The sequence below is a fragment of the Sycon ciliatum genome, chromosome 9 (genome assembly GCF_964019385.1).
Source record: "Sycon ciliatum chromosome 9, ocSycCili1.1, whole genome shotgun sequence".
NCBI lineage: Eukaryota > Metazoa > Porifera > Calcarea > Leucosolenida > Sycettidae > Sycon > Sycon ciliatum.
The window spans coordinates 8,642,510-8,657,800 of record NC_088651.1 but is presented as its reverse complement, the minus strand read 5'-3'; the positions used below and the strand labels follow the sequence as shown (position 1 = coordinate 8,657,800).

Sequence of the window (15,291 nt, the reverse complement as noted above, 5' to 3'; positions counted from 1 at the left end):
CATTATCGACGGACTGAGCTTTAGTTTGTGGTCTCCCGCTTCGTGGCACTTGCGGCTGAGGTCGATGTCTTCATCAGAATTGAGGCCGACCCTTCCGCAATGAACACGCTGAACAAGACGCGTGTTCAACATCAGGTCATGACACTTCGTTTTCAAGCGATACATGCCTCCAGGTGGCTGGCGATGACGGGAAACTAGCATTTTTGACGTACACCGTAACGCCCTTCCAGTGGAATAGGGTAAGCAGATCCACAGCTTCTTTCTTTGACAAGTACTTCGCTGATTTTGTTGGTGTTTTCAGACCTGCTACCTTCACAGCATCATGCGCCACGTGTAGAGGTTTTTTTAGGAACTTGAGAAAACTTTGTTCTTGCCATTGTCAACTTCAGCATTTCGAAGTCAGGAGAGATATCAGGAGTCTTATACCTGAGCTTGTAATCTTGACAAATGCCTGTGTGAACGATGTGGGTCGGCAAGAACTCCAGAAAAAGATGCGTGCACTGGGGCGAAATAGCGTGGAGCGGGATGAGTTTGTTTGGTGCGGAAGAGAGAGCTCCGAGGCCACCATGGCTTCTGTAACAAGTAGATATTGCATAGGAAGGGTCTTGCTGATGTTCGAACCCAGAAAACAACGGTTCCGACACTCCAACTAAGACAAGCAAATCACAAACATTGCGATGTGTGAAGCGACAATTGTAATGACGCGGAGGAAGTAGCTGTGAACAATAATTATATTGCTTTGTCTCACGGATTCAAAAATCAAAATCGTTAAAAAAATACTTGTATGAATGTCAAACAGTTTGTTGGCCTCAAACAACATTCCGGGTTACCCTTGGAGTCCAAGTACAGGAAACAACGAAGACATTTGGCCGAAGTAATCCTAGGATATCTTTGTATCGATTAGGGGCAGATTGGCTTCTAATGCTTGTGATCCAGGAGTACTACTTGAAGTATTATCAAGACAACGTATCACACACAGTTTGATCTTTCAGCACATCTTTAGTATACTTCAGTACACGTACAAGTATCACTTCTATTCCAGTTCCCTGCGATCCCTCACATGGTTGTTACGTATGGTTGTTGCGGTGGTGGTGGTGGTGGTGGTGGTGGTGGTGGTGGTGTGTGTGTGTGTGGGGGGGGGGGGGGGGGGGGTAGAGGTTGCCATCTCTCCCTCTTTTGTCGTATTTTGGTTAATATCAAATTTGGCAGATCAACTATGTAGGTACAGAACTGCAGGCTTGATTGATCCACTCATGGATTAAGCAAACTCTACTGATGGTCACAAGTCATGGATGCTTTACAAGTACATGCTGTTCGTGTAGCTCACATAGCTCACATAGCTCTATCTTACTTACTCTCTTTCTCTCTATATCTGTCTATATGTCTGTCTGTGTGTGTTTGTGTCTGTCTGTCTGTGTGTATATGTGGCTGTCATGCCGAGAATACCTGCCATTAAGCGTTGTTGTCAAATGATACAGTTGATACTCGGAAAGCCTTTCGTCAGGCACAACGTACAATGGCAAAGGCTGTCCGGATGGCGAAGGAGAAATAGATATCAGAGGTAGTGCGAGATGCTGAGGAGGCTAAGACATATGGGCAAACTCGCTGGAAGTGCATCCGGAAGCTGCAGGAAATCGAGAAGGGCAGAACTTCGAAGCATACATCTGCTGTGCTGGATGAGAACGGCAACTTGATCCCGGATGCGGATGCTGTTTGTGCTCGTGTCGGACGGCACTTTGAGATGGTGTTAAATACGCAGAGCCAATTTGACCAACACACTGTTGACAGCATGCCTGTATTGGATGTTCGTGAACATCTGGATGACGTCCCTAGCATCGAGGAGCTCCAACGCTCAGGTATAATAAGGTGATCATGTGTGTACAAAACTTGTATTGGTAATAACTTTGGCATACATGAATATTTTTCCACCAAATTTTCTGTGTTGATACATTGGGTTAGTTGTCATCGAATTTCAATATCAAATTTGAAGGGGAAGTATACCCTAAAATCAAATTTTCACCAGTTGTAGTCTTCGGGGTGCTAAGTCGAATGGTCTTGGTCCGAGGAAGCTGAGGCGCTCCCTTCCTACTTGAATCCCAATCGAACTCGCGCACTTCCACCGAAACTGGGTGACTGCGCCCTACTAGATGGGGATTTGTATGCAAAATGTCACTAAAAGCGCCATTTCGTTCTTATAAAAGCACGGATGACCGCCATTGGCCCATATGTTGTAGTAAGTTTTGGACGCTGAGTCGACTGGTTTTGGTCCGAAAAGGCTGCAATGCAGCGTTCCTCCTTTATTCCCAATCGAACATGGTTGAACAAGCGGTCACGTGCTCCTGCGTACACCAGTCACCTGGTCACCGTGCCTTCAGGGTACAACTTACTAGCCTGTTTGACCTTTTTTGGGTGCATGCCTGTCACTCGAGTTGAACTCGAGTTGAACCTTGGTGTGAAAGTTGTCGCCTGCTGGCGCGGTGACCAGGTGATTTGGGCAACCAGGAGCACGTGACCGCTTGTTCACCCATGTTCGATTGGGAATAAAGGAGGAACGCTGCATCGCAGCCTTTTCGGACCAAAACCAGTCGACTCAGCGTCCAAAAGACTACAACATATGGGCCAATCGTGGTCATCCGTGCTTTTATAAGAACGAAATGGCGCTTTTAGTGACATTTTGCATACAAATCCCCATCTAGTACTAGTAGTAGGGCGCAGTCACCCAGTTTCGGTGGAAGTGCGCGAGTTCGATTGGGATTCAAGTAGGAAGGGAGCGTCGCAGCTTCCTCGGACCAAGACCATTCGACTCAGCACCCCGAAGACTACAACTGGTGAAAATTTGATTTTAGGGTATACTTCCCTTTAAATTTTGAGCTGAATGACGTCATCAGTGCTACTTTTTATGTTCAGATTTCAACCCAAAACGCGGAGAAAACGAAAAATAGTAAGGCCACACATCCTAGTGAACTGGATAGCCTTTGGGCGCTAGATAAAGGATATTGGTGGATATTGTACATAGATAACAACATTTCGCTGGAAACCAGATCGACTTGTTTCACCATACGCACTGTACACATTTAGTATACGAAGCTGTCGTGCCTCGGGGTCTGTTCAGACTCACCACCGCGATGAACGGGTGTTTAGTATCGATATCCAGCACATTCCCGCTTGCTGGGATGTACAGCTAGCCAATGCAACAGCTCTAATTCGCCAAAGACATTCCCCACGCTCCGCGTTTATGGATGAAGCTGTCATTGCCGTTTCAAAATAGCCGACATTGTCTCTTGGTACACATAAATGACTGCGCTGTACATGTAGTCAAGAGTAGATAAACAAGAGTGTGCAACTCCGGATCTCTCCTGCACAATCTGCAGATACCCGGTACCCCGCGCCCACGGCGGAATTTTTTGTTTACGTCACCTTTTTTCAGAGAAACGCGGCTTTGCCGCAGAGCAGTGTGAGAGCACGTGCTGGGTACCGACCTTGTAGTGTAAAGCCCACCCAAGTGCACGAGGGAAAACTCTCCAAAAGGCTCGCAGCGCGTGCGTCGTCGAAAAGATTACGTCAACAAAAAATTCCGCCGTGGGCCAACCCATCCGCGAGTTGCACACTCTTGTTTATCTACTCTTGATGTAGTGCATCACACCAGCAATCTGCTGTAGATCTACAGACAGTGCATGCAGCGAGCCGAGCATGCGCACTTGAGTAGGGTGCTTGACTCCCACGCGCGATCGCTGGTCACAACTGAGTCTGTACACGCGACTGTGCTCGTGTCGTTGTGACTTGCAAGTGCACTCTGTACTGCACTGATGTACTGTATGACTGGACAGGAACAATGCAAGTGCAGTTTTCAGTGCGTGGACTCGGCTACTAAAACATTTTGTGGAAGCAAACAAGCCTTCTTTATGAATTTGGTCATTTTTCTCAATCGACTCCGCGCTTCGAGCTAGATGTGTCCGTGGGGTATTGCCCAACTAGAACTGTAGGCCTCACATGCCCCAGGTCGCGAACACTAATCACTTTTGTCAGCAGAACTCCTGCTCGGGACTCGACACATTTTTTCCGTCCGATGTTATCCCCGCTGCGAGTGGGGAGCTTCTTGCCCACGATAAAAGAGAACACCATGATATTTGAATCCTTCATCAGAGAAAGCTATTCAAGCTCAACACGACACAAGACAATGGCCATGATAAAGATACTCGTACAGATCGCGCTGTGACTGGCCTCCAAAAGAGCTGCAAAAGACTTGAAGTATTTTTCAAAACAAGATTGTGAAAAAAGCTGAGCGCTCGAGTGCGGCGAACACGGCCAAACGCCATGTTTTCCTTGGTAACATGACGTCAGCCACATTATCACCATGGCGAGTTGCAGCGCTGATCTTGAAGTACATGGGCACCAGAAAAGTGTCCTTATTCTACCTGAGCGTGCACTTCGCTGTATGGAGAATAGCACAGCCATTGGTCAATCGGGCATTCTGCCAGAGCTGATTCGTTGTGGTGGTGAACATTTGTTGGGTCGCCTCCACGAGTTCATCATTAGGGTTTAGGAAACTGGATCGGTCTCTGCTGACTGACGTGATGCAGAGATAGTCCCCATCCCCAAGAAGGGTAACCGGCATAGCTGCGATAACTGGCATGTCATCAGCTAGCTAGATGTTGTGAGCAAACTGTTTGATCGCGTGCTCCAGGACCGACTTGAGCCACTCGCTGAAGACTGGCTACCGGAGTCTCAGTGCGGTTTTCGGAAGGGTAGGGGCTGCATCGATATGATCTTTGCTGCCCGCCAAGTGCTCGAAAAAGCCATCGAACATCAATCTGATCTGGACGTCTTGTTTGTGGATCTACGCAAGCCGTACGACTCGGTCCCCCAAAAGGCGCTTTGGCTGGTCCTGCAGAAACTCGGTGTGCCTCCGCGCATGCTTCAGGTGATCCGGTCTCTCCACGAGGGTATAATGGCTTCTGTTCGCGTGGGTAGTGGTCAGTGTGACAGCGTTGGGGTGGAGAATGGTCTACGCCAGGGTTGTACCCTGGCTCCGATGTTGTTCAATCTCTACTTCTCTGCCGTCCTTGCACACTGGCGCTCAACATCCACAGTGCCTAGTTTTCCGATGAAACATAGTATCGGCCGCAAGTTGGTTGGCGACCGTACTGCCAAGCACAGACTCGCAGACTTATCCGTGTCGGAGTCGCTATTTGCGGATGATGCTGCCCTGTACACCACTTCGTATGAGCACATGGAGACGATGGTGAAGGAATTTACACAGTGTACGTCAGGCTGGGGCCTGACTGTTAGCGTGCATGTTGCTGCATGACAGCACTGACTCACGGCACCCTTTTCGTTTGTGCTTTGCCCGATTGGGCACCCACTGTAAAGAGCACGATACAACACTTTTCCATACATGTCCGACTCACGTTGCACACCTTTTTTTCCTATAATCACACAACTCCCGAGAACAGGGACAGATCAATAAAGAACACCTTCTAACCAACAAGAGAATTAGGAGCTTGTGTCTGTGACGAGGGTTGTGCCACGGGGCACTAGGATCTCACGAAAACATTGGTCCTTCGAGCCGGATTCTCGCGGAGAGGGTCCGGCATCGCCATACTCGAACCAACCAGAGAGCTGAGGAGCGTCGCGGATCGATGCCACAGCGAACCTATGTACACCACACGAAGTGGCCGTCTGTCTCGTGCACCGACGCGATTCGGAGACGACGACAACGCAACAGCAGCAGCGGCAGCCCAGGACGACGCCGGCAAGTCAACGCAGATGGCTGACATCGTCAAGACGGAACAAGAGGCTGAGCTAAGTGAAATCACTCGAGGTGGAGCTGGAGAAAGCACCAACCAGTTAGGTCCTGGTCTCCACACACCAAATAATTATATGCCTGTTTGTTCTGCTGTTCGTAATACTAATGTTACTAGTTCCACGAACGAGTTTGTTCATGAAAGTCATGAAAACAATTTTGAAACATGTAATGCTTCCTCTACAAGTAGGCCGTTTTCATATTCGCACACACGCACCTCCACACAAATGCATGCAAACAATGATCCCGTACACGCACCACATCATGTTGCTGTAGATTTAGCACCTCACCAGCCGTACGCTGGCCAGTCCTTTTTAGGTTCCGATTTGCATGACACTCACACGCGCTCTGTGACCCCGGCTGTTCCTTTTTTGCCTCATGCACACCAAAAGCGTGTCCAGTACACAAACGACGCGCAGATCGGCGAAAATGCAGGCCTTGCTGCAGCCAGCGCAGGGTACCAAAACGGGAGCAGGTCGATGTGCGCTCGTTCACTCACCACTTCATCAGCAACGTCTTGCAGCAGCCGGCGCTCGCTCCGCTCAATCGACGAACTCGACGCGGAAGCGGAACGTATCGCCGCGGAGGAGCTTGCAGAAGTAGAACGAAAGCTGATCCGCAAGAAGCTAGAACTCCAGAAGAAGTTGAACAGAAACCGGTCAAGCGGCAGCAGTAATGCCAGCGTCCGATCAAGTTCGTCCCGTCGATCACGGGAGACCGGCAACGGATCCGAGCTGACATGCGCGGATCGCATTAGCCTAGCTGAGCGCGCACAGCGCGCCGAGCGCGCGGAGAGAAACATGGGAGCAGCGCTTGAGGAAGCCAATGGTCAAATCCAGGATCTTTTACTGGACCACCAAGTCCAAGGTGAGCAGGCTTCAGGGAACGAGCCCAATGGCACACGTCCTACCCCTACAAGTGCAAGGCAGTCACACCCCATGAATCTCACCACCCACCATTTCATGGCAAGGCAGTCCACTGCCAAGGACTTGCCTCAGTTCTCTGGACATGCTGACGAGTGGCCAGCATTCATCTTCGCCCTGGAGCACACGACCAGAGAGTGCGGATTCTTGAACGGGGAGAACCTTGGACGACTGCAAAAGGCGCTACGCGGAAAGGCAAAGGAAGCTGTACAGGGGATGATGACTCTCCCCGACAATGTAGGGGAGGTCATCTCCATCTTGAGGATGAGGTTCGGCCGCCCGGATCATTGTCCAGAATCTCATTCTGAAGACGAAATCACAGAGAGGCATGAAGTCGGAGGAGGCCATCGAGGTACTGATTGAAATCAGCGCCCTGTGCCGCAACCTTGTGGCCACTATGCGAAGCACAAAGTGCACCGGCCATCTCTACAACCCTCAATTGGTCAAGGAGCTAGTTGGCAAGCTGTCTGGGGGGCTTCGGATCCAGTGGGGAGAGTACGTGCTTAAAACCGGCACAGACCCGCACCTGGACACCTTCTCTGCCTGGCTTCAACAGAGGGCCAAGGCTGCATGCGTAGTCGCTCAGCCGAGCCCATGTGACGTCACTCATGCCACTCCACGCACAGGCCAAACGTTCACAGTCGTGGAGGCCACCGCCGGTAAGCCACATTGCCTATTCTGCAGCAAAGCTGGGCACACCACAAGTAGCTGCCGTCAGCTAGCCGCGGAGCCACTTAACGCCCGTCGGCAGTTCGTTAGTGACAGACGGCTGTGCTTCCGCTGCCTTGGCGAAGGCCACCTGGCAAGGGTATGCGAGGAGAAGGCCTGCTCGTGTGGCAAACCTCACCATCCTCTACTACACCGCGATGGCCGCGGAAGTGTAGCACCGCTAGGAAGCATGTCAGAGACTACATACACCTCGGCAACCCACGTGTCGGAACACAGTGGAAGGGTGCTGCTGAGGGTGATTCCGGTCTAGGTACGAAACGGAGACACAGCGGCTGATACGTACGCACTCCTGGACGAAGGCTCAACAGTGTCCTTGATTGAAAGCGAACTGGCGGAGGAACTTGGACTTGCAGGACCAACGCGGCCCCTGAGGCTGTCATGGACGGATGGCAAGCAGCACCAGGAGTCCAGCTCCAAGGTAGTAACATTCAGCGTAGCTGGCAGGCAGAGACAGGAAAGCTTCACCTTAACAAACGTCCACACTCATGCCAAGTTCAACCTGCCAACACAATCAATCAACCCTCAACGGCTGAAAAACTGCCCCCACCTGGAGGGACTTGAACTACCAACGCTGTCTTGTGCCAAGCCCAGACTCCTAATCGGACAGGATAATTACAGCCTGATCGCACCACGGGTGATCGGGGAGGGCCCTCCAAACGCACCCGTAGCTACACAGACCAAGCTAGGGTGGGTTGTTCATGGCAAAACGATCGCCGGCCGCTGCAGAATCGATGAAGGCGTGGTCCTCTCCACCTGGGGTCTCGACAGCGACCTCCATGACCTGGTCCAGCAGTCGTTCGCCCTAGACTCCCTCGGGGTCAAGCCCGCGAAAATCCGCAGCAAGGCTGACGACCGCGCACTCCAGCTGCTAGACACTCTCACCACGCGTACCGGACGCCGGTGGCAAACGGGGCTTCTCTGGCGGGAGGACAACATCACCCTTCCACGGAGCAAGGCAACGGCTGCCCAGTGTCTCGAGCAGCTGGAGAGGCGCCTGCGGAAGGATGACACGCTTGCACAAGGCTACCAGAGCAAGATCGACAGCTATTTGGAACAGGGGTATGCCCGGAAGCTGTCACCTGAGGAGGCCACCCACCAGCCAGAGCGGACATGGTACCTGCCACACTTTGCCGTGTACAACAAAGAGAAAGGCAAGGTGCGACTGGTGTTTGACGCCGCGGCAAAGTCGCATGGAAAGTCTCTAAACGACTTCCTCCTCACCGGCCCCGACCTCCTGACGCCGATCACACAAGTTCTGTACAACTTCCGACTGTATGAGGTTGCCTTTGGTGCAGACATCAAGGAGATGTTCCACCAGGTGAAGATGCGTCCCGAAGACCGTCATGCACAACGCTTCCTCTGGCGCGACATGGATGCAAGCAGACCAGCTGATGTGTACCAGATGGACGTGATGACGTTCGGTGCAGTCTGCTCACCAACCGCCGCCCAGTTTGCGAAGAACATCAATGCGCACGACTTGGCTTCCGGAGATGCGCGAACCGTGACAGCCATAGAGGAGTGCCACTATGTCGACGACTATTTCGACAGCACCCCAACAACCGAGGAAGCTGTAGCACTGACTCGCAAGGTGATGGACGTCCACGAGGGGGGAGGGTTTGTGATCCGTAACTGGGTGAGCAACTCTCCGACGGTCCTCGAGAGCCTTCCATCAGATCTGAGGTCACCAAGAATCGTGAACGTCCACAGCCACGACCACCCCATCGAGAAGACCCTGGGTCTCCGATGGGACCCTGCGAAGGACACTCTTGGCTTCTCCTGCGGCACGAAGCCAGATCCAAAGGCACCAGTCACGAAGCGAAGCGTCCTGCGACACACAATGTCGGTATTCGACCCACTCGGCCTGGTGTCCTGCCACTCCATCATCGCACGCATGCTTCTCCAAGACGTGTGGAGAGCTGGCATAGGCTGGGATGATGAACTCCCTGCATCTCTTGCACTGAGATGGACAGATTGGGCTGCAGAGCTAGATCAGGTGGCCACCGTAGAAGTGCCACGGTGCTCCACACCGTTGATTGCAGTCGCTACAGACATCCAGCTGCACGTGTTCGCTGACGCAAGCGAGAAAGCATACGGCGCCGCTGCGTACTTGAGAGTAGCGAACCACGGTACTCAGCTGGCAGTGTCCCTAGTTGCAGCGAAGGCACGCGTTGCTCCACTGAAACCGGCCTCGATACCCCGTCTGGAACTCCAGGCTGCGGTCCTCGCCTCGCGCCTATCCTGTACCGTACGGGAGCAGCTGCGTATTTCAATTCCACGGGTCATATTCTGGACAGACTCCAGAACGGTGCTGTTGTGGATACGCTCGGACGCCCGGCAATTCAAACCATTTGTGGCCCACCGGATCGCGGAAATAACAGACACAACAGAAGTAGATCAGTGGCACTGGGTACCGACAAGACTGAACCCAGCCGACGACCTCTCCAGGGGCATCTCTGCCCAGCGCTTGCAGCCGGACGATCGCTGGTTTGGCGGCCCGGACTATTTGAGGCAAGGCGAAGCAGACTGGCCCGCCGAGGAGACTCATACGCCGGACCCGGATGATCTCGAGCTGAAGCGTGCGTTCAGTGGCGTCCAGGCAGCAGCCGGAGACAGCTCAGAGCCACCCAGCCTGAAGGCAGCACTACCAGAGATCGAGCGCTTCTCAAGCTGGTGTCGCCTGGTAAGAGCAACCGCCTGGGTGCTACGCTTCACTCGCCACCTGAGACACGGAGGAAGAGACACTGCCAAGCCGTCGCTGACAGTCCCCGAGCTACGAGCCGCGGAGAGTCTTTGGTGGAAAGCTGCACAAGCGGAAGGCTTCCCAGAAGAACTCGCTGCGCTCCGCAATGGCAAGCCAGTCAACAAGGACAGCCGCCTGGTCCAGATGACACCCTTCATCGACGACAATGGCATCATGCGCTCTGACAGCCGCGTACGGAACGCAAAGGTTGAAAACAAGAACCTGCGCCAACCTGTCTTGCTCCCGCCGAAGCACGCCTTCACTAGGCTGCTCATACAGCAACACCATGTCTGGTCGTTACATCAAGGACAGGATCGCGTAGTGAACGAGCTGCGTCAGAAGTACTGGGTACCCGGTATCCGCACAGCGGTAAGAAGCACCTGGAGCGAGTGCCAGCATTGCAAGAATCTCCGCGCCAAGCCGCAGCCACCAATCATGTCGGCCCTGCCAGAGTGCCGCACTGACGCCTTTCAGCGACCCTTCACACGGACAGGACTGGACTACTTCGGCCCGCTGTCTGTCACTGTTGGGCGCAGACATGAGAAGCGGTACGGCGCTCTCTTCACTTGTCTCGCCACCCGAGCCGTTCATGTGGAGCTGGCGCACGACCTGTCCACAGACTCAACGCTAATGGCCATCCGGCGATTCATCAGCAGGCGAGGCTGTCCACTGGTGATCCACTCAGACAACGGAACTAACTTCAAAGGCGCCGCCAAAGAGCTCCGCCAGGCCATTCGTGAGCTGAATGAAGCTCGCATCCAGGACCAGATTTCTCATGACGGCATTACATGGTCGTTCAACCCGCCGGCGGCACCCCACATGGGTGGAGCCTGGGAGCGGCTCGTTGGATCCATCAAGACCGCACTTCACGCCATCCTCAAAGAGTGCCATCCCAAGGAGGAGACCCTCCTGACCGCACTGGCAGAAGCAGAGGCACTCGTGAACAGTCGACCTCTCACACATGTCAGTCTGGATGCCGCCGACGACGAGGCCTTGACTCCGAACCACTTCCTGATCGGTTCCTCGTGTGCCATTCTTCAAGGAATCGCGCAGGCAGGAGATGTCTCGCTGCGGCGCCAATGGCGCGTTGCGCAAGCCCTTGCAGATATGTTCTGGCGCCGTTGGGTTCGCGAGTACCTACCAACTCTCGCTCACCGCACAAAGTGGAACCGCCAAACGAAGCAGCTCGTCGTAAACGACATTGTCATTATCGCGGATGACAACGCACCACGGGGTTCCTGGCTCAAAGGTGTCGTCTCAGCTGTCCATCCAGGCCGCGATGGTGTTGTCCGTGTTGTCGACGTCAAGACCGCATCAGGTAGCGTTTTTCGCCGACCCGCCGCGAAAATTTGTGTACTGGACGTGCGTTCGTAGAGCTGTCATGCCTCCCGCACTTCTGAGCTGCAGCTAGCTGCGCTGTTTTTTTCTCTTTTTTTCTTGTTTTCCTTTTTCTTGTTTCGTGCGTCCATGGACCGTCCAACCTTATTTCTACTCGAATAACACGATGGTTGCTAGGTTTTAATACAGTCTTCTTCGCTTTTCTTCTGTTCTTTTTTGCATGTTTATGTTAACTCTCCCACGGTTCGTAACCAGGGGGGAGAATGTTGCTGCATGACAGCACTGACTCACGGCACCCTTTTCGTTTGTGCTTTGCCCGATTGGGCACCCACTGTAAAGAGCACGATACAACACTTTTCCATACATGTCCGACTCACGTTGCACACCTTTTTTTCCTATAATCACACAACTCCCGAGAACAGGGACAGATCAATAAAGAACACCTTCTAACCAACAAGAGAATTAGGAGCTTGTGTCTGTGACGAGGGTTGTGCCACGGGGCACTAGGATCTCACGAAAACAGTGCAGAAGACGACGTTCTTGGCGGTCGGTCCGAGTGTCATCCGTGCTGATATTGTGGTGCCTGGTAGTGCTGGTGACGTGATCGGCGTGGTCAGCGAATTTACCTACCTCGGCAGTACGATCAGCGACGATGCAGAGCTGGATGCCAAAGTCACTACTCGTCTTGCCAAGGCATCGAGGGCGTTTGGTAGCCTCCTCCAACCAATTTTCCGGAACTCTGGTCTATGGCTTGGAATCAGACGTCACGTCTACCAGGCCGTGATCCTTTCAGTGCTGCTGTATGGTTCTGAGACATGGACGCTGAAGGCACCCCTCCTGCGCAGGTTGGACACGTTCCATCGGCAGTGTGTTCGCACGATTCTGAGTGTTACTCGAGACCAGCAGTGGCAGGAACATCTGTCAAGTGAAGACCTGGCGAAGCGCAGCAGCATGCCAGCCTCGCTGGAGGAGTCCATTCGTGCAAATCGCCTGCGATGGTTTGGTCACCTCGCAAGGATGGACGACACCAGGTTGCCAAAGCAGATCCTGTTTGCGGAGGGCACTAACACGCGGCCCCGCCATGGACCCAAGCGTCCTTGGAGAGATGTGGTAACTTCAGACTTGCGTGCGACCGGTATCCCGGAGGCGTAATGGTACAACCTTGCCCAGGACCAGAGGGACTGGCGCGAGCGTAGCCGTCAGAAGCCACCAAGCCAGCCCCAACCAAGAGTATTCGTCTGTGTCTGCGGCCGCGACTTTCGCCGACCGAATGATTTATCCCGACACAAGAACTACTGCCTCGCCTAATAGCTATCATCGCCTTCGGCGAAGGGCTTTCCAAAGGTCCAAAGGTGTCTGTCTGTGTGTGTGTGTGTGTGTGTGTGTGTCTGTCTGTCTCTATATCTCTTCTTTCCTCTCTTTTGCTTTCCCTCTCTACACCTGTGGCTCTGTCTCCCCTTCTCTTTCTGTTACTACATGGATCAAGAAAGGAAATGCACCTCAATGACGTCCAGAAACTATGTGGGTTACAGAGGGAGTGGGAGTACTGTCACTACTCACAACATTGGCCCTGAACTCACCAGAAGCGGTGGAGGTAGTTCTTTCCGAATGGTAATAGCTCTCTGAGTTCCATTACACACACATGCACGCACGCACACACACACGCACACACACACACACACACACACACACACACACACACACACACACACACACATACGCACGTACGCATGAACGCACACGCGCATGCACGCGCGCACACACACACACACACATTCACACATACACATAGACATGAACACACACACACACACACATGTCGCAGAACACAAATGCAGGTAGAGAAATGCACCTGTTATTGAATCATCTTCTGAAATTTCACCATCTCCCTTGTGGGAACATTTCATGCACTCACCAGGTGTCGCATTACAGTATTTTTTTAGGAAAGTCATGGGCTATAACAAAGTGTTGTGATAAAAATGGAAGAGAAAAGGAAGTTGTTGCCGATCAATGGGGACAATGGAATAATTATAGGTGCGCTGTACGTACACCAGTCAAACTGACTTTGGTGAGTGTGAATACAATGAATCACTCACTTACCTGGGCGAGCATCCAAGTTTGACGTTCAGATTGTCTTCCGAGTAACTCAGTCCAAGCATCCATGTCTTCTTGACTAATGTGCACACCAACTAGGCAATCCATGATGCCGTCCTATGACAGAAAAAGGCCAAGAATTCCTCCTCAGGATACACGCCTGTTATGAAGAATATACATCCAGTTAAGGGCGAGGTGCGGTAGGGTTGGGTCTGTAGGGGGAGAGGGGCAACTAGAAGGATGATGGAATTATTGCGCGGTCTTGGTGGCCCGGAGGGAGGTTGGGGGGAGGGGGAGGGGGGATTAGGAGATACTCTATCCCTTACTACTATGTGTGTACATTTTTGTTCCTTCTTTTTCAACTATTATGTTCTGGTACCCTCCATCCAAAATATGACATGACCCTGCCCAATATCAGGTCCCTACCTAACCAGTGTGGATCTCTATGCAGTGTCAAGCGGCATGGGAATTACACAAGGTCACTGTACCTGTAGTACTGGTAGGCAACCTTCACCAGACTTGATGTAAGCTTGTACAAGTAACGTCCGACACTGGGCATATTAGATACACGCACACGCCCACACCCGCACTCACACCGACACCGACACCCACACACATGCAAGAACACACACGTACACACATGTACACACACATACAAACACACACACATGCATCCAGCACACACCCACACACGCACACACGCACACACACACACACACACACACACACACACACACACACACACACACACACACACACACACACACACACACACACACACACACACACTGGCACACACAAACACACACACACACACACACACACTTGTACTTGTACTTGTTGCTCTCTGCCAAAACTGGTCGTGCGGGTCTCCCCGGGAGAGGGGAGAGAGACTCAAAAGGAATCTTGGAAAGATTACTCAATTGGCTATTGAACCGCCCAACGGCCGACACCCCCTGAAATCCCCAAAACTCTGGGTGGACTTGATAATGATCCCACTTATGGGCTCACCACACCTCAGGAAGTGGGTGAGGACAAGGTGCAGAAAAAGGATTGACGGCATCAGGGTATCCGTCCCGGGATCCAACTGCAGTTACCCCTGCCCCCAGTGAAGGTAATACTTGCTACTAGTGTGGGTGGCTAAATCAGAGTGGATCTGATACAAGCTTCACTAGCACCATTGATTACGCAAGAGTTTAATCTAGCCAGAAGCAGTCCATGGTTAACAGGTATGTATACAGTAAAACCTGTAAATAAACACCACCGTGACTAGCGACCAGCCTGGTACTACAGACCACCGTGACTAGCGACCAGCCTGGTACTACAGACCACCGTGACTAGCGACCAGCCTGGTACTACAGACCACCGTGACTAGCGACCAGCCTGGTACTACAGACCACCGTGACTAGCGACCAGCCTGGTACTACAGACCACCGTGACTAGCGACCAGCCTGGTACTACAGACCACCGTGACTAGCGACCAGCCTGGTACTACAGACCACCGTGACTAGCGACCAGCCTGGTACTACAGACCACCGTGACTAGCGACCAGCCTGGTACTACAGACCACCGTGACTAGCGACCAGCCTGGTACTACAGACCACCGTGACTAGCGACCAGCCTGGTACTACAGACCACCGTGACTAGCGACCAGCCTGGTACTA

The 15,291-nt window shown here is 52.6% G+C and overlaps 2 protein-coding genes across 2 annotated transcripts in view; one reads left to right on the top strand and one right to left on the bottom strand.

Moving 5' to 3' along the window:
- Positions 1 to 5,655: 5,655 nt before the first annotated feature.
- LOC135824232 (uncharacterized) lies at positions 5,656 to 12,685 on the top strand. Its single transcript, XM_065336963.1, has 4 exons — positions 5,656 to 5,821; positions 6,314 to 6,963; positions 7,706 to 11,548; positions 12,041 to 12,685. The coding sequence occupies exons 1-4, from the start codon at positions 5,656 to 5,658 to the stop codon at positions 12,683 to 12,685; spliced, it is 5,304 nt and encodes a 1,767-aa protein (XP_065193035.1).
- A 306-nt stretch (positions 12,686 to 12,991) lies between these two features.
- LOC135825369 (26S proteasome non-ATPase regulatory subunit 10-like) overlaps positions 12,992 to 15,291 on the bottom strand; it is a 36,888-nt gene continuing 34,588 nt past the window's right edge. Inside the window, exons 10-12 of the mRNA XM_065338106.1 lie at positions 14,116 to 14,178; positions 13,634 to 13,744; positions 12,992 to 13,155 (exon numbers count right to left, since the gene is read on the bottom strand). Of these exons, the coding sequence (XP_065194178.1) occupies positions 13,090 to 13,155; positions 13,634 to 13,744; positions 14,116 to 14,178 (240 nt within the window). The 3' untranslated portion in view covers positions 12,992 to 13,089. The remainder of the gene's footprint in view (positions 13,156 to 13,633; positions 13,745 to 14,115; positions 14,179 to 15,291) is intronic.

What these genes read in the sequence shown, in the direction of transcription:
- LOC135824232 (XM_065336963.1), top strand. Translation starts at nt 5,656, where the DNA reads ATGTACACCACACGAAGTGGCCGTCTGTCTCGTGCACCGACGCGATTC. An exon ending in GCTAAGTGAAATCACTCGAG is followed by an intron (nt 5,822 to 6,313) that starts GTGGAGCTGGAG and finishes CCACTTCATCAG; the next exon opens with CAACGTCTTGCAGCAGCCGG. An exon ending in GACCCGCCGCGAAAATTTGT is followed by an intron (nt 11,549 to 12,040) that starts GTACTGGACGTG and finishes ACGGGGCACTAG; the next exon opens with GATCTCACGAAAACAGTGCA.